General features: G+C 34.3%; 1 protein-coding gene across 1 annotated transcript in view; it reads right to left on the bottom strand.

Moving 5' to 3' along the window:
- LOC150103469 (dnaJ homolog subfamily A member 2-like) overlaps positions 1–20,442 on the bottom strand; it is a 138,068-nt gene that overhangs the window by 44,053 nt on the left and 73,573 nt on the right. The window contains exons 5-7 of the mRNA XM_090398213.1: positions 15,029–15,109; positions 7,463–7,596; positions 1,887–2,029 (exon numbers count right to left, since the gene is read on the bottom strand). Of these exons, the coding sequence (XP_090254339.1) occupies positions 1,887–2,029; positions 7,463–7,596; positions 15,029–15,109 (358 nt within the window). The remainder of the gene's footprint in view (positions 1–1,886; positions 2,030–7,462; positions 7,597–15,028; positions 15,110–20,442) is intronic.

The following is a 20,442-nucleotide window of genomic DNA, read 5'->3' as shown; positions in this document are numbered from 1 at the left end:
ATGGCACTGAAACTCTTGTAAGGTCTTAGCTTTTCAAGATCCCTGCATTCAGTCACTATATTCACCCATACTTTGAAATCCTATGCTTTCCTTCTGCAGTCTGGAACATCTATACATTAACCATCTCGGTCTAGATCACCTCTTTTCTGATGAATGTTTACTATATTATTTTCGTCTGCTTTAAAACATATCCAAAACACCTCAAGTGTTTTGGATATGTCAACCATCCTTTGGTTTACCCAATTTTCATTTACGAGGGTGGTCTGAAAAGTTCTTGGCCTAAAAATGAATTTAAAATTTCAAAATTATTTCTATTTTTCAGCATAATCTCCCTTAAGACTAATACATTTATTCCAGCGATGCTCCAGCACCATTATCTTGTCCCTGTAGTGGTTCTCAGTAATATCTGCAAAATATCCCTCTACAGCTGCAATCACCTCTTGATTCAAAGGAAAACGCTGAAGAGCGAGGAAGAGATAGAAGTCAGAGAGAGAGAGAGAGAGAGAGCCAAATCTGTGGAATAAGGTGGATGTTCCAACAACTCATAGTGCAAATCCCTTAATTTTCCCATTGATAATTGTGCTGATGAAAGATGATTTTTTTTTTCTTCTGAAAACCAGGTCTTTTCTCATGAATTTTTTTCATCTAGTCTGGTTAAAAGATCGGAATAATATTCCCCAGCTATTACTGTTTTACCCTTTTCAAGATAATTAATAAACAACATGCCTTTAACATCCCAAAACACCGATGCCATGACCTTTCCTGCTGTTGGAAATGACTTTGCCATTTTTGGCGCTGAACAACCGACTTCTGTCCACTGTTTCGATTCTGGTGTGTAATGGTGAATCCAAGTCTTGCCCATAAAAATAAATCTATGCACAAAATCAGTTTTATTCTTGTTAAAATGCTCCAAGCACTGTTCAGAGACTTTTATGCGAGTGCATTTTTGATCTGCTGTAAGCAAGCGCAGCACCCATCTTACGCAAAGCTTTTTCATATGTAATTCTTCATGCAAAATATATCCTACATGTTCTTTTGAAATGCCTATAGTCTTAGCAATTTCACGCACTTCGACTCGCAGGTCATCCAATATCAAATCATGCACTTGATCAATGATTTCTAGTGTTGTTACACTTTTTGGACATCCTTCACGTGGATCATCTTCAAAGCTGGTATGGTCACGTTTAAACTTGGCAGCCCATTTCTTAATTGTCAAAAACAAAGGAGAAGAGTGCCCATAAATTTTTATAAACTTCGAACGGATTTCTTTTGGCTTAGACCTTCTTTTACAAAGAATTTTATATCATATACTCAATTTTATCCATTTCAAAGGATATAGGCAACATTTTTTCTTCAGACAGCTGTATAAAATAACCCACTTGATAGAATGACTTGCAATTTGACATGGATGCTTATGACAGAGGTACCAACTTGAAAAAAAAAAAAAAAAACTTGCCGATAGTGTTGCCATCTATGGTCGAGGTCGAGAACTTTTCAGACCACCCTCATATACTAACTGCTTGGCCAAAAGATATAAATACATCTTTTCCCAAGCAAGGGAAATGTGGAAAAAAAATTTTCCCACATCAACAACCATATAAAAAAGGATGCAAAACTATAGCACATCAGTGCTGAATGTAGATAAAATGCAGAATGTTTTAATGTGATGATACTGTTTCTTGCCAAAACCTGGGAAAGTGTGTTTCTGTTGACTGTAAGACCACCACACCATTTCCTTTCTCTATCAACCATAGTACATAGAATAAATTAAGTAAATTTCTACATCAGATTTCTTCAGATTCAGAAAATACTTTATATACCATAAACGAAATTGTGTGTTCCGTGAACTGTAAATAAAAATATACAATATAAGAAAATCAACTTACTTCTTGATCACCTTCACCACGGAAAAAGATCTTTTCTCCTTCTCGCATGCCTTTATCCACATGTACCTCTAAAATCTTTGTATCATTAATGACTTTCTTACCTTTACAAGCTTTGCATCTGTCTTTCTCATTTACCATCTCCCCTACAAATTAGAAAGAGGTAAAGAGATGAATTACAACTATTTTAATATAATAAAACAAAAATCAGCATAATTTTTTTCTACAAATTTTATTTTAAAATTTTAAGCAAGAAATGAATATCTTGAATTTTTTCTGTTATATCAGGGAATATGAGCTATAGTAGCTATAAAGTAATCAGACAACAAAAATATTATTTTACTCTGAAAACCCTGCTCTAGAGACAAATATGGAACTTTTTTTGAAGCCACTTCAGGCTTTCAAATTAATCAGGTGGTAGTCTAACACCAGGCAATGAAATTCATCTCCCACTTAACATAATCACAAGCATCCATGCCCTTGGTGGAATGCAAACCCCAACCTGTTAGTTGAAGAGTGGATATGCCAACCACTTGGTCAACCAGGCTGGCAATTATGTTCCCTTAATACAACAATTGTCACAGTTCCAAATATTCACTGAGCTCTTCTTTTGAACACCTGCAATGCACCAGTCTTTGAGGAATATTCTCAGTGCTATCAAATCTGCCATTTTGGAGACAAATCTGAAGTTACAAGGTGGTTAATATCTGTCAAAAACAGTTTCACAGTGTTCTGCAGCTGGTGTGCTATAAAAATTAGCATTTCATTGGGTTAAAGTTATTTCCTTTTTATAGTACACAGAATCACCCAATCAAGAATTCAAAAATTTTGCAAATAATTTCCATTTATTATTAATATTGTATAGGCACCTCCATGGAGTTCAAACACTCATTGTGGGAGACCCAACCTATCCACACAATCTATCATACCTCTCCTCGAACCCATTAACAAAGTGCCAACCGACTCTGGCAACCCATTCCATTCATTCATTCATTCACAACTTTCCAAGTGAAAAATCTAGTCCTCACACCCTTTTACTCAACTTCCAGGGATGACATCTTGTTCTTTCCCTCTCTAGCCAAGTGCTGAAACATTTCCCCTGCATCAATCCTATAAAATCCTAGAAGTAAATGTTTCCATCGTATCTCTTCTTTTTCACGTATCAACCGACTTCTGCAGTCCATGCCCTCAATCTATCCTCATAGAGAAAGTTCCACAGACCACTTCACAATCTTGGTTGCATGCCTCTGAATCCTCTCCACTTCCTCATCCCCAAGAAACCCAGAAGATCAGATCTAAGCACAGTAATACAAACCAGATGTAGATATATCAAGGCCTTATAAAGGGGAATAATTTCCTTATATCTACTTGTGTGTTCTTCAATAGCCAAGCAATCTTATGAGATAACTACTTTAGCAATATGTCACCTGCTTTCTGCTCATCCGTATACCACTTTCTGACATCTGTCAGCAACTACCCTCTTATCCACATAACCAGAGTCACATCCATCCTCATTTGTTCTAATTTGTGTAACAGAGTTCCCTGTTGTATTAAGTTAAATGTCTTTGCAAAATCTAACAGAATCATGTGGCCATTTCCTTCATCAAATTTAGCCGTTACTCTGTTATAAAAAGTTAGTAAATTACTAAGGCATGACATACCCTTCACAAAGCCATGATGCCCCTCATACAGTATCATTTTTTATCATAGCAAGGGTTTCTCTCCCAGAAACTTGGGTTTTTCATCTTAAATCGGCCTTAAGAAAACATGCAATTTACAAACAAAAAATACTTGTGGTGGTGGTGGGCATTAGAATTCATCGGTGTAGATGATGGTAGTTACGGTTTGCTGTAGAGTAGGTGCTCTCCCTTTGGACTTCTTGGAGGTGTCATATAATATTTTTATCCACCCATTCTTGAATTCCCTTTTTGACCAATTTTTCAAGTACCTTTACCACCACTCCCTTTGAACTCCACCAGAGCTGAGACTTAAAACCACCATTCAATTCTGAAAAGGTTCTAAAAAATATCGAAGTCAAGCAACATTGAAGGAAACTTTAGATTCAAATATACAAATATTACCATAAAAGTGATAAAAACCAAACCTCGGAGTTTATGGAAAAATAAAATAAATTGATTTCACCAACAGAGAAATACAAAATTGTTTGCAGGGATAGAAAAAAATCTGAATTTTCTATGGCTCAGGAAGTTAAAAGTCCTAGAAAAAAATTATTTTTGAAAGTTTCAAGCAAATAAATACGGCGATTTGAATGAATACAGAGAAAATGCAAGACGGTTATATATGAAAGTAGATACGTCACGGACAGACTGATAAGAATATCTCATGAAGGTGGAAAAAATTTGAGGAAAGAACCATAAAAGCAATCAATGATGACACCGGGGGATATTTTATTTATTTATTATTATTATTTTTAAATGTTGGGCCCAATGGTTCTGATGTGTTTATGTCAGGAGAGAAATCTCATCTTGTCTGGGAATTTGAATATTATCAAAAATAATACTGGGGGAAAATGGTTGTTTTTTGTGGGAAATAAGACAGAACTGGATTTTAGTAATGTTGAGGTTCACGAGGTTATCTGAGCCCATTGGGGAATGGCTTGAGGGTCAAAATTAAGGGAAATTGTTGTGAAAGGTAAGGTTTATCAAATGAAAGGGAAGAGTGCAGTGAGATTCATCTGCAAAACTGTGCATTGGATTGGAGGTCAACTGAAGTAGGTCATTGATATACAGAAGGAAGAGGGTCGGTGAGAGAACTGAACCTTGTGGGACCCCAGCATTAGTTGGATGGCGAGAGGATAGAGAGCCATCTAACATAACACAGTGTGCATCTGGACAGAAAGCTGGAAATCCATCTGCAGAAGTCCTGAGACTGTCCAAAAGATGAGTTTGCTTAGTAAGCCTTTGTGCCAGATCCAGTCAAAGGCTTTAGAGATATCAAGTGCAACCACTTGGGATTTGCCAAATTTCTCCATGGCATTTGTCCAGAGATGGGTGATATATGAGAGCAGATCACCTGCTGATTGGCATAGATGGAATCTGTACTGTGGTCAATTAATAGCTGGGTGACTTCAAGGTAGTGTGGTGTTGAGAATGTATGGTTTTCTCCATCGCTTTAGATAAAACTGAGGTGAATGAGATAGGGCAGTAGTTTGTCACCCCTTTTTAGTAATGGGTTGAATATAGGCCAACTTCCAGGCTTTGGGATATATATACCAGTGGAGTTATGTACAGATGGCATAGGATAGAAGAGAGCCTTTTCTGTGTCTAATTTAGACAACAGATTTATGATCTCTTTCTGGAAAAGGATACGGGGGAGGGCACTGTAGGGACAGCTGGAATGATTGGGGTTTATATAGTCAGTTATGCATGCATTGGAGGCAAAGTGTCAAGCCAGGAGATTAGCTTTTTCTGTGGGCGATGATGCAATAGAGCTATCTGAGTATGATAGGATGGAAATAGTGTTGGGCAAAAGTTACAACCAACTGCTTTGACAAGAGCCCAAAAGGCATGACTGCCATTTGGGCATGCTGCAAGTTTCCTGCTTTTTGTCCGTTCAAATTCTGTTTTGGAAGCATCGATAATTTTCTTGCATTTGTTTCAGGCTTCAGTATAGGCATTGAAGGAGGATGGAGTTCTTGATTTGAGCCAGTTGTGCCATGCCTGATTTTTCATTTGTACAGCCTTGGCACATCTTCTGGAGTTTAGATAAGGGGATGGCAGTTCAGAGAAGTGTGGGGAATGTATGTTTTCATGCCAGTGAGGATTACTTTGGTGATATGTTCGGTGCATATGTTTGGATTGGAAGACCGGAAACAATAGTCCAACCATGGGAATGAAGCATAGTAGAATGGAACATTCATAAACTTGGCCACTTTCCAAGTGAGTACTGCATTATCACTATCACCAATCAGAGAAGAATAGATACGACTTTCACTGATATGCACTCTGACACTATAATCAAATCTAACACTCTTTGACCTTGAGTTCTTTTTGTCATATGCTGCTTGAGAAAGTTGTCTCACAACAGCACAATAAATTCAATTTCATTCTTCTCATGAGATTTTACTGCTACCAAATCAATGTTTTGATAATTAACCCCCCCCCCCATGATTCTTACTCTCTTCATGCCCACTGTCTTTATTTAGTAACAGATTTCTTCATCACTAGCAACTGATCTACCAGGTCTGTAATAATATCTCACTATGTATTTGATTTGTTAAATTCCACCTCATACCAGATAGCTTCAAACTCAATGCCATATGAAATACTGTTACTAGTATTACAATCATAGGTCTCAACTCTAACTGGATTCAAACCATCTGATATAGTTAGCTGCAGGCCCCATCCCTCTCGTGTCCTGTCTATCCTTCCTAAAAATTATATAGAAATTGTATATATATATATATTCTATATATAGGAAAAATTTCAGCATTTTTAATGCAAAATTTTGTCTCTTGGTCATCTTTTTTTATTTTTATTTTAAAGACTATTCATTAACATCAAATAACGTTTGTTAGTTTGGTGGATTTACTTTAGATTCTGATTGCTTATTTGTTCTTGCATTGCCGTTTGATATTTCAGTGTTTTTTTGTTTTACAAATCCATTGCTATACTTTACATGATTCTCGTGTCATCCAAATATTTTATTTGCATATTTTGAATCTTTACATAAACTGTAAATTTTCTAAATATTGTTTTTTTAAAAAAAGACCACCACAGAGTTCTAATATTAGAAATAATTTATATTCTCCCAATCCTTGGACACTCAGTGACAGCAGATGCTGCCAATGAGTATCTAAGGATTGCTTCTTGGCTTCCTATGATGGCTTTTCTTCAAATCAAAATGTGACTGTGTAAGAAGAAACAGCAAAATTTTCAGTTCTTATGGTTCCTTATAATTTCTTTTTTGTTTCAGTGATTACTGCTGTTTGAAAATTTCCTTCATTTAATGTTTGAAGAGGGAATCCTTACATGGACTTTTTCAATTGAAGGCGAGTTAGCCAATCTCGTATGGAGGTAGCAGGATACTTTTTCCCAGAAACTGGTTTTTTTATTCGGCATACAGACAAATCAGCCTTCAGAACACACAATTTTACAGAAAAATATGCTGCTGTTGTGATGATGGCATTGATGGTAGTAGTAAAGAAGGTGAAATGTATTTGGTGAAGTAGAGTGCCCTCCCACGATGAGTCTGTGGACTTCCTGGAGATGTCACTTAATGATAATGGAATAAGCAATTCAAGCATGATGGGGAAATCATTTTAATAGATTTCTATGAATAAGAGAGAAATTGGCTAAAACATTAAAGTAGCTATCAAAAGAAACTGATGCCCAGAAGATAACGTAAACCTAATTGTGCCTTACCATCATAGTACCTATACAAAAGCATTCATAAAAGGAAATTAGGATGAATAATACTCTGTATAAGTGCAATAAATTTTCAAATTTAACAATGTTTTATAAGACTTGAAATCAACTAATTTTTGCTTTGTAACTGTAGAGAATTTCAACTGCAATTAAGCAATTTCAGAAGAAAACAGCTTTGCTACTTCAGCTTACCTTCTCCATTGCAGTCACCACAGACAGTTTGAACATGTTGCACCATTCCAGGGCCCAGAGGTCGGAAAGATACTTTAAACCGCCGTCCTTGACAACCACGACAAGTTTGTTTAGCTCCTGCTCTCCCACCCAGCCTATTAAAATAAATATTGGTAATTATTCTGAACTATAACAACATTTATTTTGTAACATTGCAATGAGATTTTTCTTTAACTTGTAAAGAAGAAAGAATTTATTAAAAATTGAAGATAACAAGAGAATGCCCTTAGTTTTCAAGTTGTTTAGTGGGCTTTTCAAATCCCATTTCAAGTAAAGCAGTTCTCTGTACAAACTGTCCTAAGTGGAACTTTGTAGGAAGACACAAAAGAAAGCTGCAAGTTCAGATATTTAATCAAAAAACTGTGGATTTTTATTATGTGCTTACAAAGTCTTTATAACTCAGATGTATACTAACATGCATCAAAAGCCTGTAGTCTATTCACAAATGTGATGTATGCTACACGTATTTGTTGGATTATGTGGATAGGTTATGATTTTTAAGTGAGTGAGTGATAAGAAACTTATGAAAAAGAAGCAATTGATGATAGTGAAAATGATGTAAATGATATAAGCATGCAGAAGTTGAGAACAGCAATGTGATACAAAAGTGATGAATGCAAAAAGACAGTGGAGAGATAGAACTAAAGCAGAATGGTAATAAAGCTACTATGAAATTTATGAACATGAGCAAGAATATTAGAAAAGAATTTGTAACATCAAGGAATGATGTTACAAATTCTTTAAAACTAGGTAGATTGTTGATGAGAGGAAGAGGGTGTGTAGTAGACAATCAGGGAAACAAAAGTTAGATAGCAGAACTGAGTGTAGGATACCAGAAACAGTGAAAGATAAAGAAGATATGGATGGAGCAAGAGAGTCAAAAGACCCAAATGATAGGGTAAGGAATTATGGAAAGAGGGGGAGACAGAGAGAGAAAAAAACCAATGGAAAGCTACAGTGCTTATGCACAAATGCAAGTATTAGGAATAAATGTGCAGAGTTTGTGGCCTTGATACAATTAATCAGCCCACAAATCACTGGTGCCAGTGAGACGTAATTAACAGAAGATGACATACTTTAGCATTTAAGGAGAGGAAGTGGGGTATTACTCATGACTTCAGAAGAACATTTCATCTCAATGTGAAACTTGAAAAAAGTAGTAATGATGATGGCTTTTTGAGGTCATTCGCTATAAGGAAATCTTTACGGAGGGAGAGCTAATGACAGAGAAGAAAAAAGGGAATGAAAGAAAGAGGGGACGTGTTCTATAGGCCAAGAAATGAGGGAGAGGATGATGTTCTGAGATGAGACTAGTGAGTGACTGAAGGGTGATAATAATGGGCGACTAATTATGGATGAACAATCTGGACGCTCTTTTCTTCAAATTTTCCCAGAATATTTGTATATATGTCTGCTAATCATTTCCTACTCTGCTGTTTAGATTTCCAACAAGGATTCAAATCAAGAACATGCAATTCTTAAAACTCATTTCTACTTTTGAGTACACTGTTATGGAAAGAAATTATTGGATATATTAAAGTATTTTCTATTTTTAAATTGTATCAATGCAATAAATCATAGACTGATGAATTTCAGTATTAAAAACAAAGCAAGATAAACTGGCAATTCAGGACTTAACCTAACCTAACTCTATTCTCTTCTTTACTGGCATATGCCATATTATCTGGGTGCACTAACAGCTGAACAAGATTCCTTCTCACTGTATCCATTATGAAAATAGTGCAAAGAGTGAAAAGTCAACTACTGAAACCTCCAACTGCAAGTGAAAAAAGACAGATGTAATCAATACAGCAAATGAAAAGATGCAGTTACCAGAAGAAGAAAAATGCACACAGTTGAATTCTAACTGTAAGGTGTTATATTCAAGCCACTGTGATCAACGAGAAGAAGGTGCATTTATAGTATTCAACACAAAATATAAAAAATAATCTTCTTGAATGGCAGGCAATATAAAAATGAAGGAGACATCAAAATGAGAAATTGGATAACAAGACTTCACAGAATGTTCAACTAAGAAAGAAATGCAGGAATTTCAGAAAAGGCAGTTGACAAAGTTGGGTCTTGTTGGAAATATGAACAGTAAAGGAAGAAATTAATAAGACACAAATATTTTGGGAAAATAAGGAGTAAAGAACAATATTAATAATAATCACCTGCTGTATTTCTGTTCAGGACATATACTTATTACCAATCCCGTATTCCAACAAAGAATTGCAAATTCACATGGAGAAGACACAAAGGCATACAGAGAATATGAAACAGGAAATTACCATTTAGTTTTGAGCAGAATTAAATTAAATATCAGTGAAAATTGTAAGAACAATTTAAAATGAACCAGTGTTAAGAGCATTCAGAGGCAAACTGTAGACTCAAGTATATAATTATAATTCAAGAAAAAAGTCTAACTCAAGTCTATAAACAAGGATCAACTCCTGAAGACTCTGAGTCAATGTTTTCTTCTGAGAGAAGCTCAGAAGAAAACTAATTCAGAAAGAGCATATATTGAAGTTGTGTGCAAGGATGAACTAAGGAAGTGGAAAAGGAAAAGAAAGCGTATCGAAAAGTTCACCAACATTTGCTCTGAGAGAACACAGAAAAATGTAAGAAAGCAAAGCAGTGCAGTGTCCCAGGAAGACTTTAGCAAGAATATAAAACAAATATCAGGACGGTGATACAAAAACTGAAAATAAAAATATCCTAGATGTATGGAGTAATTATTTTTGAAATTGTTAAAATGAAACAATGTACTTCTGACCGTCTTCCTCTTGATTCCAAGTGTCTACACTACATAATTCAGAAGGCTGAATTCCAGATGACTGGAGTAGAAATCTCATAATGTACATCTATAAAAAAGAGAAATGAAACAATGGGAGAATTATAAAGGAATTTCCCTACTGAGTGTTCTAGGAAAGATTTATGCAAACTTACTTGAGAAGCAGCTAAGAAAAATTGAAGAGAAACTTTCAGAACAAGCTGGGTTCAAGGCCAAATAGAGGTTGTCAGAGTCATTTCACTTCAAGAAAAAACAACTGAAAAATAATGTGATATAACAATGATCTGTATTTATGTTCTGTAAAAGACATTACAGGCTATTCAAAGCACTAACATTAAATTGGGCATATAGGATATTGTATAGTTGATAAGCAGTCTGTATTTAAGTTTGAAGTCTGATTAGAACTGAAGGAAGGTGGTTTGATGTTAAATCAGGTGCGAGACAAGGGTGCACACTATAATCTCCGATATTATTATTCATCATCTATATGAATCATATTATGAAGGAAAGGGTATTAAACGTGATACCGAAATTAAAAATGTTAATCTCAAGTTTTTATTTAGTAGTCCAGTACAACTCGGCTGGATTTCTCAAACTGGATAACTGCTGTAACAAATATGGCATGAAAATCAGCAAACATATATCCGGAATGGAAAACCTATAAGAACAAGTAAAACATTGTTTGGGCACAATTTTTGTGAAGATGGCAAATTAAATAAGGAAATAGAGACAGGGCAATCATAGCTGATATAGCAGGGTGGGGAGTCAAATGAGTAAATTTATATGGAATATGAGAAATTACTAAAAAAAAAAAAAATAAATAAACTAGTTATATACAAACCAGTGTTCATTTCAATTTTAACTTAGAGGATAGTTAGAAATAAAACTGACCAAAGACAGGAGAGATCAGAATTCTGAAAAAATTAGGGGAGTTAACATGACATCATTAGCATTCAAGAATGTGCAAGCAGAGCTAATTTAATGTGGTATGGTCACTAAAAGAAAACCAGGAAGATCAAGATCCAGGTGGAGCGATTCAACAGGAGATGCATTAGAAAACAGAAATAAGCTTTGACAATATAGGCATCCTAACAATATGGATAAAAATTGTCCACAGGAAGTTAGTAATAATATAAACTTTTCATGTAGGACTATCACAGTATTCTGTACACTCCTTGTGGATACATAGTTATTTATATTATTTAAATTTATTTCTTTATAATTTCAATATCATCATCATCATGCTATCTAGGATTTAGGCCTAGCATGGCCTGTTCCGGCCTTAGAAGTAATCGATGAATCTTTTAAGAGGACGTCCTGGTTTTCTTTTCCCTAATGGCTTGTACTTTAAGACTTGTTTTGGTAATCTTTCTGTTTTCATTCTTTGAACGTGTTCCATCCATTTATGTTTATATTTTTTAATTTTTTCTATTACTGGTTCTTGGTTTAAGTCTTTCATTATTTCTTCGTTTCTTTTGTGATCAAATAGGGTACACTTTGCAGTTTTGCTCAAACTTCATTTCTGCTGTTATTAATCTTTGCCTTTTTGTTTTATTGTCCAGATTTCGTTTCCATACATTAAGACTGGTAGGTCGTAATGAATGGAAGCGAAATATGTAATGTATTGTATACTTTTAGTCTGGTTTGTTTTTGAACTAGGTTTGGTTTAAATATAGAGTTAATTACACCTGTTATTTTTAAATATTTTGCAATTTTTACATTTATATCTTTTTAATTTTCGTATGTGATCATACACCCTAGGTAGTTAAATGAATTCACCTGTTCTAAGATCTTGTTATCTAATACTATTTTAGTTCTTGCTGGATCTTGTCCTTTAAAGGCCATAGTTTCTGATTTTTATGTTGATATTATCATACCATAATCTTATTTAGATTTAAAATAGCTTTCTGTAAGTTATCTTCAGAATTTGTAATTATTATTTGGTCGTTGGCAAAAAGGAGAGTGTTTAAGCTCACTGTAGGAGAGTGTTTAAGCTCACTGTAGGAGAAAGTTTAATCCCTTGATGTAAATTTTTATTCCATTTTATTATTATTTCATTTAAGTAAATATTAAAAATAGTTGCTGAGAGGAGACACCCCTGTCGGACTCCTTGGTTTATCTCTCTCGTATATGATAGCTCGTGATTTAATGTTATTTGTATTTGATTATTTTCATATATACTTGTGATAGCTTTTAGGATATTATTTGGTATTTGTCTTTCTTTTAATATGTTAAATAATGTTTCTTGATAATTTCAATATCAATTAAAAAAATTCTCCATAAAAACGGAAGTACTTTGGAAACATTGAAAGGAGGACTTCTCAGAACAGTACTAGAAGGTAAAAAGTTCCTTAAAAAAAAAAAAAGGGGTGGACCGTCAATGAGATGGAAGGATGGTGTGTCTGGAGTGACTGATCTTCAGAGACCTGAAGCCAAAGCATACAGCAGGACCATATGGCAAGGACTGGTGTGGTACATCACTGAACATCTAAGTGACAATGTGACTCCCACTTATGAAAGTGGTTGTAAGCCTATAGAATATTAATGCCATGGGCAGGCTTAGGATTTTTTTTACTCAGCAACTGTGATTCTCATTTTAAACATAAAACCAATCTTTCCAAAAATAATTATGTATACAATGAGACACATTTAATTATAACAACAACAAAAGATTAGTAGCTCAGTAATGTATTTTGATATGACTAACATGTTACAAATTCCTTAAAAGTTTTTGACATAAATTATTTTCTAATTTCTGTTCACGATCAACACTTTATTCATCCATGCTAATGCAGTTAAAGAATAAGTTATCACTTCAGTAAAGCAGATTCACACAATGAATGCAGCAATGCCTCAATTATCCAACCACAGTGGGAGAGCAATTTTCCAGCCAGCTCATTGAAGATATAAATACAAGGTGCTGTCCCACAAGTCAGTTGAACACACTAATCCATTCAAGGGCTAGTTAACTGAGAAATCAACCTAATTACAGAAAATAGTTTCTACTTCCATATAAAGAATAACAGGATATAAATACCACTTTTTTAAGCATAAGTGAGATTTCCTCCGAAGTCATTCTAATAGAATGCAGATATGTCCACTGCAATAGCATGGATAAGATGCATAAAATGGTGAATATATGGATGATGGATGGGTGGTTAACATTTCTTTTAAGATTGAAGTGTGATTTAATAAAACATCAAGGTGTGTGACAGTAATCTTATAATTTCTTTATTATTCATAGGCTTGTCATAATTATCGGCCACTTACTCTGCTCCTCCGCATTCACACACACACACACACACATATATAGGGCTGGCTGATATATCAGCACAGCACAGTTTCCCGTTATATACGTTCATATGTAACGTGAAAATTTTGCATTACAAATGAATAAAAAAGAAACCGAGATTAGCAAAGCAGAATTTGAAAACAAATCTTTCTTAACAATCTGTTCACAGAAATCAGTGTTAATATCTTTACAAGATTTTTTATGGTATCTATCAATGAATCAGATCATTTTAAGTAATTTGTGCTGGTTAAATATATATACATATATAGTGGTATCTCACTAATCCGAACTCTCCAGTAATCTGAATTGTGGTTTGAAAGAAAAAAGTTTTATTTATTATTTTTATTATATATTATTATTTTATATACTATTATTTTGCCTGCAAACTGTACTCCATAAAATTAAAAGATCGTAAAGACCTGCTTTTAAATGTAATTTCCCAAAATTATGACATTATCACATCAATAAAAAATATAAATTTGAAGGATGTAGCATTCTCAATTGATGTTGCTTGGGAATCCTCAAACCTGAAGCAATTCGAGTATCATGGAGAAAACTGTGGCCTTCTAGAATTTACGAAGATAACGACGGTGATACATGATACACAAAAAGCAGAAATTCAAAATGTGCATAATTTGGTTAAAAATATAAACCCAAATGTTGAAATTTCATAAAGATGTTACGGAATGGATTACAGGTAGAACCGAAAGTGAATTCGAAATCAAATCAGATGTTTAAATCATAAATATGATGCTACAGAATGAATTAGCAGATGATGATGACGATAAAGAATTCAAAGAAAAAAAAAAGTTAAACACGAAGAAACAGTTGACAGTTTTAATGTTTGTATAGAAATGGGCTAATCAGAATGATACGCCATTCCACAAAGTTTTATTGCTAATGCATCTCCGAGAAGAAGCATTCGAAAAAAGTTTAGCTCCAAGAAGCGAAAGAAAATCAGACTTTTTTACAGAGAAATAAAAAAAAAAAAAAAAAAACCTCTTTTGTGTTATTTTGCGAAACTTTGTTTTGTGTGTTGTATAGAAGAAAGTGATATTTTTTTAATGCAAATTAAGTTATGTACTGAACTATGCAATTTTATTAAATCAAAATCCTCAACAATAAAGATATATAGAAACTAAATTTTTTACTAAAATAAACTTTTTTCGTAATGTAAAACTTAAAAAATTACTTTTTAAGTTTTACATTACAGTACAGTAGCTTTTTTTTTTTCTGAGTTACTTCATTTATTTCCAGAATTAAATTGATGTACAATTAGAATCAGATTACTTTTGTCTTAAACGCTAGTTATTGTTGTCACTTGGGCGAAAATTCACTAATCTGAACGAGCATGGTTTTTATTCGTTCGGATTAGCGAGATACTACTGTATATATATATATATAAAAATATGTTTATCAGAAGATAAAAATCAAACCTTACCCATCACATGATTTGCAGATTACATTCTTACTCAACTGCAATTTAGCAGTTTTACCATTGTACAATTCTTCTAATGAAACTCTGAAAGAATTTTTGTCTTTTAAAATGATCCATATAAAACATAATTATATATATATAGCAAATACTTTAAATAAGAATTAAATCTACATATAATCGTGGTAATGGTAAATTATATCTGGAATGGCTATCAAGTGTGGACAAAGAAAACCCAATAAGGCAGGACAAGTGAGAGGAGAAAGTCAAATGATCATAAGATTGGAAAATTCCTGAAAGGCCTGTACTATTGTGAATACAAATAGGCTACTACTGATATAATCCAGTAATGTTATGATATTGGCACATACACACTATTGCAATTTAAAAAATTGATTGAAGAGATGTCAGAAACTTAGCAAAAATTTGGAAAATACTGTCCATATACCATAACCAGCAATTCAATTGATGTATCCACTGGATTTCCTGAGAATTCTGTTCTATACAAGCAGCCTAGCTTGCAAACAAAGCATATGATAGGTTTCGTCATGAATTATTGGCACTTTGTATTGGATAAAATATCAGAAACTAAATGAAAACTCAGATCAGGAGAGTGAGAGGCGTTATATATAACAGAGAAAGAAGAGTTTGTATTATGATTCAAGGTAAGAGGGTGGTATTAAAACCAAGAATAGTTAATTGGTTAGGATTAGGTACAAAAGATGACAGCACGTGTTTGCCAGTCTCTCTATTGGTTGCTGCTTATAATTAGTGATAGTATTGGGCCAGCTATCTCTGAATGGCTACTGGTGGAGTAATTTGGAGACTCAGTCTCCAAAAAGCTAGATAGGATTAAAATACCTCACCTACTCATATAAAGGAATAAAAGGCATTAGCTGAATAGTAAATTACAGACCAGTTACTATCTTTGTCATGGTTTCTAAGGTCTTTTATGTGTGTGCATGGATGGCTTATAGATTTTGAGTCTCATAGTGACAACTAGCTTAGAAAATGATTACTTTTGATATAATTCAATATTTAAAATCAATATACTATATAACACAAGGCATATTCTCAATTTATTTAAATGTGCCTAAATTTGCTGCCTTTTGTCAGCAAAAATTTTCACAACCAGAAGGCACAAATATAAAACACCCAGAATTCAGTTAAAAAAAAAAAAAAATGGATTTTTAAACAATTTAGAGTTAAGAGCATCTTTATGATATACAAGCTATGTGTATCCTACGTGCAGTTCTATTTTGACATTGTATATAGTGATCAACATACTAAAAATCCCATATAATTAAAGACAGAATTATATGCAATTCAAGACAGAGAAGCAATTTGCACATCAGGCAAACCATTTTGCTACACTCCATAAAGCAAAGAGGTCATTTCTGAGAAAAGGCATTAAAAGTGCAAACCAATGAATCTGATAATACAGCAAGCAGATACTTCTCATCGTGAGCAATGCCACCGTGTTGTTAACTTTCCAAAATTTCATAACTTCTCACAACCTGGCTTAAGCATTGATACAAAAACAGTAATCTTTATAAACACCATGATATTTTGGGATTGAATAATGCTTTTGGGAGAGTAAAGCAATGCACTTTGAGATCACTCCAAAGTATAAAATACCATTTTGTATGGCACATTTTTTTTTTTTTTTTGTGCATAAAAATTTATGCATCTCTTTTTTGAGTAATTGGCCGAGAGGCTCTTATCTCCTAAAATGCCATTTGCTCTTTTATCATCATCAAATTCCTGCCATATACCCTCAAGGGGTGTACAGGATATGATAGTACTACATGAAAAATTTACATCATTACTAACTTCCTATCGACAATTTTCCTCCAAATCAGTCTGTAACTTGTCAAGACTCCAACATTACTAGATCTTATATTTCTATCTTCTAAGCCACTTTGTACCGTATCAATCCACCTATATCTTGGTCTTCCTCTGGGTCGTTTTCCTGCCAGCTTGGCAGAGAACACTTGTTTTGCTAATCTTTCCTTGCCCATTGTGTTTAAGTGACCATACCACCTGAGATTAGCCCTGCTAACACACTCCTGGATGCTGACAATGTCAAGTTCTTTCCCAATATCCTCATTTTTAATATGATATTGCCATTGATGCAATCTGTCTTTTTTGTTTCAGTCACTCCTATTACGTCGATCTGGTATTTATCTAATTCCTCTGCTAGCTCCATTTCTTTAACATAAGAAGCCATTCAGGCTTCTTATGTTAGCAGTACTGATCTTTAACTCTGGTGATGTTGAGTTGGGGTGTGTTTTCAGATTTGTTCCAGTAGCTGACTTTTCGCTGTTTGCCCTGGTTCCCTGGCAAAAACAATGAGGGCCTTGTTTAACCAGGCGATGCCCCAGCATGTATGAAATTTTGTCAATGTTGTACCATCATTTTGTATTTTGGTTTAACCAATAGGAATACAATTTGGTCAGCTAAATCCCAAATTGCCAGCCCATCCTCGTTCATTCAGTATCCAGGTAGATACCCAACAGGGTGCACCACGAGAAGGTGAGGATTGGACATTAGGTCAGAAGCCCTGGTCGGTTCTCTGCATTCCTTTAAAGGCTATGTGGAGGTCTCATCTCAGTTATACAGCTTTGACCTTTAAGCACCCATTGCTCTTTTATTAACATGGAAATTCTGAATTCGTGCAGATGCTAAAAAGGTTAGTAGGATGAGGTATAGGTATTTTTTCCATAAACATCAAGAACTGCCATTATTTCATTTTTTCTCCACTGACTATCATCAAATTCCCGACATGTATCCTTAAGGGGTGTACAGGATACGATAGTACTACATGAAAAATTTATATAATTACTACCTTCCTATCTACAATTTTCCTCCAAATCAATCTGTTACCTGTCAAGACTCCAACATTGTCAGATCTTATATTTCTGTCTTCTAAGCCACTTTGTAACGTATCAATCCACTTATATCTTGGTCTTCCTCTGGGTCGTTTTCCTGCCAACTTGGCAGAGAACACTCGTTTTGCTAATCTTTCCTTGCCCATTGTGTTTAAGTATCCATATCACCTGAGATGAGCTCTGCTAATACATTCCTGGATGCTAACCATAGCAAGTTGTAATGTTCTTTTCGACCACTGATTATATACAAAATCACAAACTGGGTTTAACTGGTTGGAGGTTTTTTTTTTTATTGTAAAGTAATAGCCTACTAGTTTTGCCGACTTACTGTTGGCTTCATCTGGGCATACAAGGTGACAAAACAGCTTTAAAAAGATCAACAACGAGCTAATGATATTGGGTTAAAACAAATGAATGTTACATATTATCTAAATTCAAATAAAACGCTACATCAAACGCATGGAGAAAGTATGTTATCAGTCATTGTTATACATGTACAATCTATAATTGGCAGCAAAATCAAACTCCAATCTGTTGGGTGATCTTATGAGACTTTTCCATATGTCACCAAGGATTATTCCTTGGTTTCTGATCAGACTACCTCTTGAATAGATAACTACTGCAGCTTCTTTGATGTTGTAGGAACGAAAATCTTCTTCCAAGTACAGCATAATACTTTTATCCCATTTGATGTTATGATTGGTATTAGAAAAATGATGCAGAAAGACAGAATTGTCTACTTTGTTATTAAGGTCCCCGATGTGTTCTTATTTCTTATTTCTAGACGTTTGTCCTATATAATTTAAATCACAAGAGCAGAGGATGTTTACAGAAAGCATTTTTGTCCTTAGGTGATCTTAACAAGTTGCAGATTGTCTTTATTGGTTTGAAAGCAACTTGGATCTCATAAGATTTGAGCATTTTGGCAATTTTCTGTGAAACAGACCCAGCAAAAGAAATGGAAATTGAAGATCTGTAGTGGGTATCTTGAGTTTGTGGTTGGAGAAAAGAATCTTATTTATGAAATTTTTTGGATAGCCATTGTTTGTTAGAGTTTCGAAGATGAGGTCTAATTCATCTTTTAAAGTTTTGTCATCTCTTGTGATGCAAGATGCTCTCTTTTTCAAGTTATCTTAACTTGTTAAGTTCACCTAAGGACAAAAATGCTTTCTATAAACATCCCGGAGTTTACAACATCCCCTGCTCTCGTGGTTTAAATCTCCAAAGGAGCATTCTATCTTTATACTCTAAAATTTCTTTAGTCACTCTTGCAGTCTGTGGAATTCTTATAGTCTCTTCTATGCCCATAATTCAAATTAATCAATTATCTCTTCATCAAATAGCTCTCATCAAGAGAATTAGATGTCAAGTATTCCCCATTGATACATAATACACTAGCCAACATCTTCCAGGAAAGGGGGAAATGACCCTTGTTCTCTCCAGTCTGATGTTGTACTGAAAATTTCTTTAAACATCTCTCTACAAAATCCATTTAGTAACTTATGATTCTAACATATTCTCTTTTCCATCATCAGCTAAACTTAGTAACCCACAAAAGTTCAATCCCTCACCAGTACTTCACAAATCAACCATCATTCTGGTCCCTTTTTCTGAATCCTTTACCACATCTGTCTTCACAAGAAACATAACTGATATTCTAATAGTCCAAATGTGGATGCATCAGCCTTAAAAAGAATGCTATTAATCAGTGGCAGCTTGTAAGAATTTGTAGTGGCGGGGCTGCAATGCTACCAGCCCAAACTGCACGTAAATCACGCATCACTCCCACTACCTTATCCCCACTAGGTAGCAGTTTGGTGCAGTCTGCACTGAATGCAGCTTCAGCATTGAGTATACTAGTATACTCAATGCTGGAGCACGTAAATCACGCATCACTCCCACTACCTTATCCCCACTAGGTAGCAGTTTGGTGCAGTCTGCACTGAATGCAGCTCCAGCATTGAGTATACTAGTATACTCAATGCTGGAATTAGATTCCAATGTGCTGGTGTGAGCCCTAGCTCACATCAGCACATTGACTATTGAAAAATACAACTATTGCTACAAAATGAATTCTATCGAGCAGTATTGTATTACAAACAAGAAAATAATGTTTTTTAGATAAACATATAAAAATTGAAGTATAACAATAATAAAACAGGAACTTTCGTTTTATACTAGAGGGGCTTCAGCCCTTATGGATGAGCCACCACTATAATTAACTTTATTATTAAGGCTTTGATGCAGTGTTTCTTAATATTGAAGTGATTACACATACTTCTGTAAAATGTCATGATTATAGATTTGCATGTGTACCACAGTAAACATTAAAGTATGTACACATTTCATCTTACATATAAGACATCAGCACAAACAGTAAATAACAATAAGGAATTTGAATTAAAAAATAGTTGCAATGCATTAAATTGAAATCTGTCTATGTATACAGTTGCATGTTCATGGATTAAAACTATTGGGTTGAAAATAAATTAAAATTGATTAGCTAACAATAAAATAAGAGATTACAAA

The sequence above is a fragment of the Typopeltis vanoorti genome, chromosome 9 (assembly GCF_054136105.1).
Source record: "Typopeltis vanoorti isolate ZY-2024b chromosome 9, IOZ_Tvanoo_1.0, whole genome shotgun sequence".
NCBI classification, from domain to species: domain Eukaryota; kingdom Metazoa; phylum Arthropoda; class Arachnida; order Uropygi; family Thelyphonidae; genus Typopeltis; species Typopeltis vanoorti.
Note: the sequence above shows the minus strand (reverse complement) of the source record. Positions and strands in the feature narration are given on the sequence as shown.